This window comes from Pempheris klunzingeri, unplaced genomic scaffold (genome assembly GCF_042242105.1).
Source record: "Pempheris klunzingeri isolate RE-2024b unplaced genomic scaffold, fPemKlu1.hap1 Scaffold_131, whole genome shotgun sequence".
In the NCBI taxonomy this organism is placed as follows: domain Eukaryota; kingdom Metazoa; phylum Chordata; class Actinopteri; order Acropomatiformes; family Pempheridae; genus Pempheris; species Pempheris klunzingeri.
Window position 1 is genome coordinate 45001 of NW_027255034.1, and position 14138 is coordinate 59138.

The window sequence follows — 14138 nt, forward strand, 5'->3', positions numbered from 1 at the left end:
TTATATTATATTGCAATTGTCCGTTCATCTGAAACAGTACAATTGTGTGTATCGACAAGACCCGAGTAAAAGAAGTGAGGTCACTACTGCCAAATAGAAAAGACACGAGCAAGTTGAGAGACAAGAGAAAGAAGGAAGAGCACATAGAAGGGGCAGAGAGCAGAGGCGAGCACAGCATCGCTAATTGTGTCCCCAATGGCTGCCTTGACCGACCAGCTGGCTAATGCTAATTAAATAGTCATGTCTGCTCTTCTCTGGTGCGACAGGGTATGAAAGAGGGGAGACGGGAGGGTGAAAGGGTGAAGTGAACGAGAGGACATGAGGCGATGAGAGGATGCGGGTAAAAGACGGGAGGAGAGGATGAAAAAAAAAAAGACGAGAACAGATAGACAAGAGTGAAAAGGTGGCGAGGGCGAGAAGTGATGAGACAGGAGAAACAATCTGGAAAGAAAAAAGAAAAGTTGAGTGGTGGACCATGTTGCGATTAGCACGCTAGGCTAACCAGGACAGCTAACTCATTAGAGGACATGTGTTCTTCTAACCCCTGAATGTCTGCCCACACACACACACACACACACACTTCTTAACCTGATGCATAGTTAATGAGTCTGCTAATGTTGACTTAGCCACAGGCCAGTGAGCCGTCTGCTGCACCACTAGCTGCTCCACAAGACCCGTCCAGGCCTGGTGTGAGTGTGTGTGAGTGTGTGTGAGAGTGTGTGAGTCTTACCATGACATTTCATCAGGTACGAGTACAGCAAGTCCTTCTCACTGAAGTCTGGGAACAGGCTCATCAGGGTCTTCACCTTTTCCCCCTGTGCACACAAACATCGATTTACATACAACATCAGTGTGTGTGTGTGTGTGTGTGTGTGTGTGTGTGTGTGTGTGTGTGTGTGTGTGTGTGTGTGTGTGTGTGTGTGTGTGTGTGTGTGTGTGTGTGTTTTCTGAATCACTGTTGAACGTACAAACTGCTGCTATGGGAAAGACCCATACAGACACTTAGATGCCTCTTTTTTTTTTTTTTTTTTTTTACAAATATGTCCAAGAACAGTTTGAAATATGCACAACAGCTGTGAAATCATTATAATTGTGAAATCATTTTGTAATTTTCGAAATTTCAGTTCAGCTGTTTTTATCATTTCATATCTAAACTGACAGTTTGAAGGATAATTGTGGCTCATTACAACATTGGGTCTTATTTTTGTCACCAGTTGCGATAACATTGTACTCACCAAAATAATAACTCAGACTTTTCGGGCTTCCCAGATAACAAAAATTTACTTGGTCAGTACAATGTTATCTGAACTGACAGGAATGATGGAAAACGGGGTACAAATAACACTCCTGTTGTAAAAAAAAATGCTGATTTAGTGTTGATCTTAAAGAGAAGAATCACAGTGTGTGATTTTACCTGTCCAGGCGACTCGGACTTATGAGACAAGTAAGAAACCAGCGCATCCCTCTGTTCAGCCACGGCGTTGCAGCGCTGCAGTTAAAGGAGGGACAAGAAAGAGACAAAATAAATGTGGGAGAAATAGAATGAGGTGTAGAGGGTCCTCCTTTTTTTTTTTGAGGTCAAGAAGATTCTCCAACCTGCATTCTTCACATGCTGTAATTTCTGTACGAACAGTGTATGAACACACATGTACTCCAACTGCATGAAGGTAACGTGGAGTTGGAGATCTAGAATAATCCTTTGCAACAATTTCCGGCAGCAGTGAGACATTATTTTGACAGGACTGCGAATGTAATGGTTGCTCTTTAGGTAAAATCAGAGCAAAAACTGGCTCTGTAAAGGCCAGACGAGCTATTTCAGTGCACTAGAACTTAAAAATGTGATATACATTCAAAAAACCAGACAAACATTTAGAAATAAACGTATTTTATATGTATTTTATGAAGAAAATCTGACTGAAGTGACAAACTTGTGTTGAATGTTTAACCTGCCCATGATGAAAACATGCAAGCATGCATACTGCATAAATGTACTGTGTGTGAGAGTGTGTGTAGGTAAGGTGTGTGTGTGTGTGTGTGTGTGTGTGTGTGCGTGCACAGGAGATACATTAACGTCGCTGTGCTCTGAGTGAGTGAGTCTGTTCTCCTGGCTGAGCAGCAATGAGGTCCAATTACTAGCCAGACGCAAACTAACGTGTTTCACTCCTTCTCCACCTTGTACAGAAGTAAAAGCAAGCGGCCCGTAAGGCTTTTAACAGGACCACATACACACACACACACACACACACACACACACACACACACACACACACACATCACACCACACACACAGAGGAAGCTGCCTCCTTTCAGAGTCATCAAGCGGCAGAATGGCTTTAGTACAATCAGGCAATTAGACCAACACTGTGCCACTTCACTCAATTTTGCTCCGTGCTTTATTTCCCCCTCAGCCCCCGACCACTCCCAAAGGTGACGCCACAACCGACCGGGCCCACCGCCTCTCCTGCTCCTCACACATGCTGCCTAAAAGCTCTGGATACCCTGGGAATGGTTCCTCCTTTTCCTCAATCACCCCTCCTAACACACACATGCACGTAAGCAGTTGTAGATGAAGCTCCCGCCTCACTGCTTCCCTCCGTCACCGCTTCACTTCTTAATGACTAACTTCATCCCTCTCGCTCTCCTCTCGCTCCCCGCCGGCCTCACCTCCTTCTCTCCTGATAGCCATGTCATCATTATTGTCTGCTCGCCCACTTAAAAGCTTTTCAGAGTTTTGGTCCTGCTTCACTTATGATGGGATGGAGGAGTTTCTACCCTCCAGTGACCCCGGAAGAGCGGCTTCCAGGAAGGTTCGGTAAGACGAAAACAGGCCGTGATGTAGGACAAAAAGCAGCACGGCAGTTTAGCCTGAGTCTAAACTCACTATCGAAACACTTTGAGTACAAACGGGACAACATGCTTTTAGAACAGTCTTCGTGAGGTATCTTGACTATGTATCAGTGGGTTTCTCCCTTTTCAAGATCTGCCTCAAAAATGTATGTTGTGAATTAGCACATGTTCTTTTCCAGAGCAACTTACAGTACTGCTCAGTACGCATGATTAAAGTAAATACTTAAAGATTTGATAGCAATGAAATAATCCCAATGATTTTACATCAGTGTTGCCTCCAAATTTATACACATTCCCACTTTTTTAAAATTCAATCTTTAAAGACAGTTTCTGATTCCTTTTACAGTTTAAATGTCTGTAAAGCACTCTGAACTGTGTATGAATCGGCCATTTAAGTAAATTGCCCGCAAGTGCAAAAGACTTTTATGTGCTTTTACTTTCAGTTTAAAAAGTTCAGAAAAGAACATCCCATTTGACAAACTTCCACCCTCGGCCTCTAGCACGTCTCCTGACTTTAACCCTGATAGCAGAGATTTTAAAACTCCTTCATCTTTATCTTATACAGAGAAAACAAAGTGGAGTGGAAAAAAAAAAGAATCGAGCTGAGATGTATATCAAGCAGGGAGGAGATTATATCTTTAGAATCATGTAATCCATAGTTTGTGTTTAAATAGTGATGAAGATGAGAGTAGTAAGAAATGTATCTGTTCATTAACATGCATGCTCGTCAGACATCCCTGTTTAAAGATTGAGAGGGATAATCACTCAGGCTGTCAGGGAGGAATCAAGAGCGGATACGTGTCGCCTCCAAGTCTGAGTGTATCTGTGGTGTTTTTATTTCTCTCCGAGTCCTCCAGTTTCCCCCACTGTCAATCTGATCCAGAAGAAGAAGAAGAAGCAGCTTCTGACTGACCCACTTGGTAAATGAAGTAGTTTGTTGGTAATGAAGATCTAAAATGGCGCAGAGGTCTGGTTTGGTCTTTTTTATCTTTTCTTTACCGACTTTCTACATTTGTCTCATACCGTTTGAGAATCACGACAATTCTTTGTTTGGAAACAAACAGTTTTACTGTATATTCACTGTATAAGATTATGAAATATCATACTGTAAATCAACCATCCTTTGGTTGCATCTTCACATATCAACTTCTCTGGTTTGGTTGCATTAATAGTTGTTCAAAGGTCTTTTGAAGTATTTTTGCAGCAAAAAAATCCAAACCTTAATAACAAATATATGTCGGGGTGAAACTGAGAGCAGCTCAGATTGTGTGACAAAAACATACAATAAAAAAAAAACACAGATTCCTTTAGTTCATCTTTAAAAAGTGATGAAGTGTTGTAAGTGAAGGTGGTAAGTAATATATCTGCGTTCATTAGTGTTCGCTTGAGTCACACATGCAACTGAGTGCCTGAGAGGGGTAATCGCAACAATTACTGTTAGAGCGAGGAGAGCAGCGTCCTCGTCTCAATTTGTGCGTCTTTCTCTGAGAATTTCCTGATCTCTGCCTCGTCCTCTTCATCTTTCCCCGTTTCTCTTCCACGTAGCCACTACATATTCATGTCCCCAGGCTCAACGCAAAGTCATTGAGCTGTAATGTATGAACTGTGTTAAATAAGTGAAGCAGTAGGAGGCCAATTTCAGACCACCAGAGTCGGTGGTGGGATGTGGGCGAGCACTCCCTAACATAAATGTGATGCTGGATAAATAAGTCAGCGGTTGTGGCAGAAGGACGTCTCCTCCATCACCAGGATCTGACAGCTGGACAAATGCATCAGGGAGTTCTGATGCACTGAATTCATCACCACTTCCCTTGTTGTTTTTTTTTTTTGCAGATTTTAAATACTTTGATATAATAATTTAAAATGTGAGTGCAAGATGCTCAAATGGAGAAGTGCGTATAGGGACAGAGTGCTCCGGATGATTTAAAATTTATTTAAAGTGGTGAAAAAATAAAAAAAACATTTTGCAGAGCTTTCCTCATGTTCATGCAGATTTTGCTTCCCTTCCAACCTAAACAATCAAGAGCCAGCAGCACATGAGTAGTACCTACATCTGAAACAGAGAATTACACTTTACTTATTTTCCACTGCAGCAGACTGTTGAATTTTGGCGGCTAGAGAGTTAACTTGTGCATTTGTTTTGCAATAATCACAAATTCAGATCCAAATAACATGACCTCATCAGTGATACCCAACACATGTAAGCTCTCTGGGCTTATACACAAACACACACACACACATAAACACACACACACACACACACACACACATAAACACAGGCTCATACTCACAGCCAGCATGAACTTGGCATCCTCGACTTTGTCCTTATCCAGCAGCTGGAAGAAGAGGTCTGCAGCTGGTCTGTAGCAGGCAAAATGGTTGGCTAGCCGCTCTGCCATAGCGCTCACTGCAACATAACATGCACATTTTGTCAATGGCTTCATCATTGTGTGTTTTTCTGTGATGAGTATAAGAATATTTCAATCCAGTTCTATTTTATCATGGTCATTTTGCTGTTTCTACATACATGCATGGACTGTGTGTGTGTCTTACAATTGTCTAAGGCCTTCTCATTGTCATCTTCCAAGACCTTTCTGAAGACGTAGGACATGCTGTGGCTTTCGCTGTCTGGACTTGTGTAGTATGTCTCCAACATCTCCACCGCTGACTCCACATCACCACTGAGGGGGGTGGGAGGTGAGGATTGATGAGGGAGGGAAAGAAAGGCTTAGTGCAGTTACAGTAGTTCAAAACTACACCAAACAACCTTTTATTATTAACGTGAAGACCACCTCATTCTTCCACTGATGCTCATTCATATTGTGAAATGGTTTTCTGCTGAGGTTACCACAAACAAACAAAGCCTGCACACCGAAAGCACTACAAATCTAAAACAACTCAATCTGGCAACCCAACCTCGCTACTAACACTTTACGCTCCCTGCTCCCTCCCCACCGTCACCAGTCGCTATGAATATTTAACATACAAGGCGTGTGCGCGTCTCTATGTATGTATATGCGAGAGCGTCCCGAGGTGGGGGAACATATCTACGCTGATTGTTGCGACTGGGACCGTCTGAATAATTCAGCGGGGGGCCCCTCTAAATGTGGCGCTCCGCTTTCTGGGCCTGTTTGCTTTTCCGCCCGGGCTCTTAGCCAGTCAGCTTGACTCAGATACAGCGGGGACGCACGTGTCAGAGCAGCTCAGAGCGCGGCTCCCGGAGGTCAAGGTTCAAGCTGACAGGCCAGCGCTGCGATGGCCAATCGGGCGTGAGGACCGTCTTGCTGTTCTTCACTTCCTGCTGTCCCTCCGAGCTGGCACGGCGACGTTGCCGCTCGAGCTGGGGCACAGCGCTAATGCGGCAAGTGGCGCAATGAAAGTTTGATGCACAATGTGTTTTATATTTTGTTCTGTGCTGTTTGAAAAGTGACAAAGCAGCAGTGGAGGATGGGCGTTTTCATGACATTAAAAGGAATCCATGAATAATCCTATTACGCTTGTGTTTCCTATTTGTACTTGACGCCCCACTTGGCCTGTAAGCTTTTACTTTAAGAGTGTGTCAACCTGGGTCTTGTCACACTCTGCTGCTGGTGTTGCATTTAAGTGTTTATCTCTGTGTGCTGCACAGTAATAGCAACATGGTTTACAAAAGAGTATAAAAGACTTCACACTGAAGCGTAAATTGCATCATAAATTGAAACTATAATGTTTTGCTCATGCAGCCCTGCATGTCTAAAGTGATTTGTTTTGCCATTTGCTGTCTTGTTCTCCATTTGACTATACGAGGTTGGTTTTACTTGAAGTATTAGAGATAAAGGTGGTATGGGGACAACTGTCTTGAAGCGTCTAGACCGCCGCTTGTACCTTTTTGTGACATTTGTGTGATTAGAGGATGTTTTAAATTGCTCCGATGGCTAAATATTTGTAGGACATGCAACAATAGCAGAGTTGTCAAGTCAGAAATCGTCTCAAAAATAGTCCAATCAGGTCCATTAATAAATTGCTACACATGCTCTTAGCAATCTTACTTCTTGATGTGTGCCAGGGCTGTGTTATTGATAAACAACATGTTGGACAGGTTGGCGTTCAGGCCCAGGCCCTTCGTAAGTGACTCCACTTCCTGGATCCCCGCCAAATCGCCATGGCTACACAGAACCTGAACCAGTCGGGTAATGGCAAAGTGCGAGGGCACTTGTTCGGCCCCCAGCATAGACTTCAGGGTCTGAAGACCGACTGTGGAGGAGAGCAAGAAGTGAGTGTGAATGTTGGAAATGGGCACGTGTGTGATTACCAACATGTGTGTTTCTTACCTCCAGGCTGGCCTTTCATGCTGTGTGTGATGATGAGCATACTGCTGGCGGTGTCGCTCAGCTTGAACCCTGGCACATAAGACGCCGCACTGAAAGAGACACAAGGTATTTTGTTGGTTTGGCATCACCTTTGAAGTATACACTACGATATTCGTGTCAATCTGTTGAAACTAACAGACTTTTGAAATTTTCTTTTGTCTTCTTGCCTTTTTTAATCTTAGTTTGTGCTCCCAAAAACAGAAAAATCTATGATGTAACAGCTAATCATGACAACTGGGATGCAACGCTGTCCAGTATTGATGACATTTACTGTGAGATGAGAGAATACACAAGATGGCAAAATCTGACAAATTCCTCTAACCTCACAGTGCTGCTGAAGTGGTTAAACACTCTTAATCTTAGTTTTATCTGTAAGTGTGTTTGATCTACTTTCCAGAAAATGTATCATATCATTGTCAGATTATCTGGACAATATCTGGACTATATCTGCATGGGCAGATTTCATATTGTATGCCTCTATTGTGGTTGTGTGAAACATGTTTTATATTTTTATATCATTTGTTTAGGAACATAGGAGCCCTTTCAGTGGTATGACACCAAAAAAGAAAAATGAATCTATATTTCAATATGAGATTATGAATGCTGTGAGAGAAGATTTGATCCATATCCATTGACGCGATACTGCACTCTACCACTGTAGGCAAATCTTTATAATCAAATTCAATTAAAGAGTTGATATCTTTGTGACATATGAGTGTTAAAAAAGCATCAGACTCCATGGAGATCACATGAACACATGAGCTGAAAGACAGTAGATAGACGAGACAATGGGAGCAAATGTGATTGACGGCAAATCTGAGCTTCTTGTAAAGCGCCTGCTGTGACCCTGAAAATAATACAGACATCAAACAGTTGATTACTTCCTGCTGAGCCGCTGCATGTGTGTGTTTGTATATCTGTGTGTGGTATTATGTGGGAGGGTGAGACTGGGACAGACTGAACGTTGCGGTATTGAGGCCTCCGGGAGCTGCGTCTGCTCCTCATCACTTCTTCCTCCTGAGTTCCGTCTGCCCGTCTATTTGCTGTCCTTTTCAGCTCTCCTTCTTTTCATTTCTTTGGCACTAAAACCTCAATCAAGCTTGCCTCTTTTTTTTTTTTTTATTTCTTATTATAGCCCTGCAACCAGATTAATCCGTCCGCTCAATTGAGCATCAGGCTGGCAATCCTTATCACCACGGCGACACCAGGCCAAGCAGCATCCGGCAGCCGCTGTGACAGGGTCAAGGCGGAGATTGGAGCGGTAACAGGGTCGCCGACGGATTGCCGTGGAGACCAAGCAGTGGGGGTGTGGGGTCAGAATTATTCTTATCGGGTGGAAGAAAATCTCTGGAGGCACTCGCTCACTCACCTTTTCTGAACACACACACACGCATGCACGCAGGCGTTCTCTCTTGCCTTGTCCTTCTAGGAGTATTGTGCTTTAGCCAATGAATCCATCATCCACCTCTTCCTCTTTCTCATCATCATCATCACTCTCTCCCAATCCCTTAATCTTGCCATAAGCACCCCGCTGCTCAATTCTGTACAGATTACCCCAAAACAAACACAGGCACCCACATGCACAGAGAATTAATGCCTATAGCGTCTTCATTAACCTCGTATGTGATTAAATCTAGCCTCCCTACCCTCGTTCACTCCTCCTTTCCTATTTAGCTCTTTTTATCTCCTTCCTTTCCTCCCCATTTCCATCTTTGTCCGACTCTCCTCTCAGCTCATTTCACTTCTCATTTAAAGTGCAGATAAACGAAGCTTTTATCCAGGCAGGGATGCCATAAACCAATTCAAACAGAGACGGGAGATGGGTTATCACTTGTATTGCTTCGCGCTTGTTGAAACATGGGTCTAAAATTGATATGATTATTTCTCATAACATAAGAGAATGAACCATGTAGAGAGTCAAAAACAGGGAAGAGTGATAGTGTAATAGATGTTTTTACATGTTTTTTTCTTTCCCTACAAATTAGTAACTGCTTTTCTTCTTTCAGTGTATCATGCTATTATATTATTATCTCTTTTCTGAACCCTTTGCTTCTGTGTTTTTCCTCTGCAGAGAGAAAGTGATATAAAGAAAGGGACAAAAGGATACAAGGAAAAAGAGGAGATTACCTAAAAAGAAAAACAGAGCAGAGAAGATCAGTGCTGCATTAAGCTCAGATCTCTAATACCTCTGTCTGTCCATCTATTTCTCTCCAGGCTCAAGCACGGATGTGGCCGCCAAAACACAACAACGTATGATACATTACTAATTGGAAGAAGATTGATGTTTTTGGGCAAAGTCACCCACTTCCCAGAAAACCAAAATTAATCTGTACATCAGAGCGCATGCGTGTGTGTGTGCGTGCGTGCGTCTTACGGCTGTAAGAGCCACTGTTCGTATCCAGCAGGGATGAGTGTGTTAGCACACAATCAATTTATAATCCTCATGTCTATTGAGGCGATGTGGTTTTAGCCTGAGGTGACCTGGTGTCACACACTGACGAGCACTAAACACACATATATCACAGTATCTGTCTGTATTCCGAGCACCAACTTCAAACGGTAGACTACACTGTTGTTTCAATTTTACATCCATGCTTAAGCTCAGACTTTTTTTTTTTTTTTTAAATAGCGGTCACAAAGTTAGTGTCGATCCTGTTTTGGTCCTCAGACCCTGACGTAAGCGGTTCTTCGTGTTGGTGCTGCTCTGGAACCACTTTTCTGTGACCGGCTCTTTTGCAGAATTGGGACAAGGCTCTGAATCAACCCTTGAACTGCTGTCGTGGAATAGGGGGCAACATACATGCTGAATTTGTCAGTTTGTAAAAATGAACATAAAAGACATCAAAGCAAACAGATGGATACAAATTGTTCACGTTTCCCTTGGGGTGGTGGGGGGGGGGGTCAAAACTGATCTGACTAATCTGAATGCCTGGTATCAGAGTAAAGAGTATTAGAATAAACAGCATTGTTTTTTTTCTGATTCTGATCATATTGTAAATTTTAACCAAATTTTAATTCTGTCATTGCAGAATAAGGTGTTAAAGCACTCACATGTCCTTGACTGCCATGGCTTCCTCAAGGGATCCCTTGGCCAACAGGGTGCGGATTAGGTGGTCGTAAAGGAAGGTGCCAAATGCTAAACCCTTTTTATCTGCATCCAATAACATCTTATAGGCCTCTGTAAAAAGAGAGCAAGAGAAGGACAGAAAAAAAGGAAAAATTAGTTTGAGGTTGGACGTAAATGTTGAATGGACTGTACCTGTACAGTCTTTTCAAACACTCAAAGCTCTTTAACACTACATTCACATTCACCCATTCACACACTGATGAGAGGTAACCAACCATGTCATCAGGAGGAAACTAATCACTCACACACTGAAGCTGTGCTTCAGGAGCAATGTGGGGTTCAGTGTCTTGCTAAAGGACTCTTCCACATGCTGGAGGAGCCAGGGATCGAATTTCCGATTGGTGGACGACCCGCTCTACCTCTACCTCTGTGCTACAGTGGCCCAAAAGCAGAATTTGAGATCATCATCGTCATATTATTGGATTAATAGAATAATTTGCTTTCACTTAGATGACTACAGAGGTGAAATATCTTCTTCGTGAAAAATCTTCTTTTCACTTCAGTAAAATCTGTATGAAATGTGGTGCTACTAGCAGTAGGTGATTCCAAACAGTCAATAAGTAGTTTGAAGCTCCATTAAGTAATATTTCTGATGCGAACATTTCAGTCTGTGTGATGTGAAAGTGTTGCTAGTGCAGGGTGAGATTTAAAACTCCACACAGCTTTTAAGGAAAGAGTATTCTTCAGCTGAGGTGTTTCTCAGATGGTCGAACAGCTTCTGAAACCCCTGAACATAACTTGACTTTTAGTCTTTTTTTTTGCTCAAGAACTGGTAATCCAATTACATATCCATAATTACACTGCATCGTTGACTGCCAGCACCTCTCACTCTCACTCTCAACAGTGCTATATAAAATACATCCCTCTTAACGCTACCTGCCCAGCACAAATGATCAGACAGCAAAGTCGAACACCTAGGAAGCTACATGGTTCCAATTTTCTCAGGATTTTGAACCAGAACTAAAAGCTGAGTGTGTAACGGACTCACATTCATGACATGGCGAGACAGAAGACTCTAGCTGAACGCTGATGTTGATTGTACTGTACGCTTTAGTGGGTTGTTTGCTAAGACTAAATTGATAAGCTAAAAGTATATCTGGGATGTAGAAGTCGTTCTGCTCCCTAACAGTCAAAAACCTCTTATTGCAACTTCAAATGGAAGCAAGTATTTCAAACCAGCCTGTTATGTGTTGGGTTCAGCTCTATGTCATGTGGGACAACAACACCAGGACCTCCTGCTGCTTACCTTCGACTTTGCCCTTTCTACAGAGGGAGATCATAAGGATTGACTGGTCGGGATAATTTTCGTCTCTGGTGTGGGATGTTTCAGACTCGACCTGCTCTTTATTGGCAGGTTGTTCGTACCAGGTCTGAAAAAAGTATAAACAGTGGAAAACAGGGAAAACAGTGATGACACTCAGTCTGATGTTTTAACCAAAACACAGATACATCCAGCCTGTGTACATATTCAACTGTGCTGGCAATGAAGTGGTGTGTGTGTGTGTGTGTGTGTGTGTGTGTGTGTGTGTATATGACAGTGCAAAAATGCCGGGCCGGCAGGGCCGGGTCCTCTAATGCTCCGTCACCCGTGAAGCAGTGAGGGGAGGGGGTTAAGCTGTATTGGCTAGGGGCAAATTAGGTCTGGCACCCCAGGGGCAAAAGAAAAGTGTGTGTGTAGGACAGTGTGTGTGTTGAAGCGGGGGGTGTCAACTCAAGAGCCCCTGGGGTCACTAAGTTCATCGCTCCAGGCAACAGCAATCACTTCCTGTCTCATCACGCTTCGGGCTATTGGAGCTCGCTCACATGCAAAGCCGAGGAAAAATGCAGCAAGGACGAATGAAGCAACAGAACAAAAAGTAAAAGCACATTATATTATTTAAAGCAAAACTCCCTTCTGTCTTCATTGTTTTCATTTTTTAAACACATACTCAGATTTTGTTTACTTCATCTTTAGGTCACAATACAGTCGAGGCCACATGCAAACATCACTATGAATCCAGCGGCAGCCATATGGTGGCATTTAGCTGCTGGCTAAATTAGTCTGGCATTACAGATTTACAGACAGATCAAGCTGTAATTCCTTTCACCAGCCAGCCGGTCTGATTGACCACACTTCAGATCAGAGCTTCAATCCTGTTTCCTCTCCATGTAATGAACAAGGGCTTAAAGCGGAGCGGGGGTGGGGTCGGGGGAGAGAGCGTTGATAAGAGTTTTTAGAGGTTTTTTGGGGTTAGTTCTTGTGATCAGAGGTTGGGGTCAGCATGCTCTTTGGTTTATCTATGCAGTATGAAAATAATTGGGAATGTTTATATTTGGCTTTTTGTACAATGAAAGCTCCAAAATAAAAAAGACATTCAATTTAAAATGACATAAAAGAAAGACTTCTCATATTTAAGACAGTGGAAAGAGAGAATATTTGCTGTTTTTGCTTAATAAATGATCAGAAGATTATCTAGATTGTTCACAATTATTTGTACAACTTTCAGTACTATGACCAAGGGTAACTCCACCCCATTTGATTCAAGATTTAGGACAGAGACGTATGCACAGGCACCACTGTGATGTGTGTTAAACCATCAGTGCTGCATGATTGTGTGTTATGTTTGACCTCAGGCACTCCAGAGTCCTCCAGAGCTCTTGGAAATCTCCAGGCCTTCAGTTTCCGCTTCATCTGCTCTGCCCCCCCCCCTTAGGAACCTCCTAGAAATTATTCCTCTGAATAGCAGATCTGTTTAATGAGCATTACAGGGATGTACATATTATAAAGCTGGAGCTTTACCTCAGGCACCTCAAAGGGCACCTCCTGGCCATTTTTCCTCAGGATGTTTGCCAAAATGTGCAGGGTCCTCTCCCTGGGAATGACGTTCTCCTCCTGCATCTTCATCCACAAAGTTTCTGCCTTCTGCCAGTCGTTTGTGTCCTCTGATAACAAGACACAAGGCAGTAGGAATGAGAAAAGGTGTGTTCTTATGTAATTTGTTATGCAATGCAATGGCACACAGACCCATGTAGTTGTATAGTCAGTCCATACTGATTGTAGCTCACCACTCAGCCAGCACCACAGAGTAATTTTTGACAAAGCGCTCCATGCTGAGAGGGCAATCAAAGCCCTAATCTGATCAACTGACTGACCCTCAACTATACTGTAATTTAGAAACCACACTAACCAGTGGTGTGTGTGTGTGTGTGTGTGTAGGGAAGTGGGGGTAATGGGTTGACAATCAGCTTTAACACTCCAATCACAACTGCTATCTGCTCTGTGCCCCACTGCAGCAATCACACCATGTCTTCTGCTCTTACTTCTGACTGATCCCATTCTTCATCTCTCTCACACACATGCGCGCACACACACACAGACCCCGGCGCTAGAACACTGCACACCCAGGGGTGGAAGGTCATGACAGCAGAGGAGATTGGGGGTAAGTGGGGGGTTGCGGATTGAGGTAAATAAACTAAAAAGAACAAACAAAAATGGAGGAGACTTACTGCAGAGGCGGAGGGTGTAACTGTACATCTCATCTCTGTCGCACTCAAACAGCTTGGCTGTCAGTTCCACCATCTGCTCCAAAGTCTCCATCTATACACACAAACCCAACAATATATACATCACGTTTAAATTTTTGTCCGTTTTCATCTTCTCTCTGCTTTCATCTTCACTGCCTCGATTAGTTCAGTCTGTGTGTGTGTTACCTGGCGGGAGGAAATGCATTTGTCTGCGAACCACTGCAGGCGTCCAGGGCGTGCCCTCAGCCCAGGGGTCTACAAAAGGAAAAACAGGGAATTGTTTCTAAGGAGAGTGTAGGTAAATAGCAGTG

The 14138-nt window shown here is 43.2% G+C and overlaps 1 protein-coding gene across 1 annotated transcript in view; it reads right to left on the bottom strand.

Moving 5' to 3' along the window:
- Window positions 1-14082, bottom strand: part of LOC139225370 (leucine-rich PPR motif-containing protein, mitochondrial-like) — a gene marked incomplete at its 5' end in the record, with an annotated part of 18009 nt that extends 3927 nt beyond the window's left edge. Inside the window, 11 exons of the mRNA XM_070856235.1 lie at window positions 731-815; window positions 1415-1489; window positions 5139-5254; window positions 5401-5528; window positions 6876-7080; window positions 7158-7246; window positions 10248-10374; window positions 11570-11693; window positions 13103-13245; window positions 13810-13900; window positions 14014-14082. Of these exons, the coding sequence (XP_070712336.1) occupies window positions 731-815; window positions 1415-1489; window positions 5139-5254; window positions 5401-5528; window positions 6876-7080; window positions 7158-7246; window positions 10248-10374; window positions 11570-11693; window positions 13103-13245; window positions 13810-13900; window positions 14014-14082 (1252 nt within the window). The remainder of the gene's footprint in view (window positions 1-730; window positions 816-1414; window positions 1490-5138; window positions 5255-5400; window positions 5529-6875; window positions 7081-7157; window positions 7247-10247; window positions 10375-11569; window positions 11694-13102; window positions 13246-13809; window positions 13901-14013) is intronic.
- Between the last annotated feature and the right edge of the window lie 56 nt (window positions 14083-14138).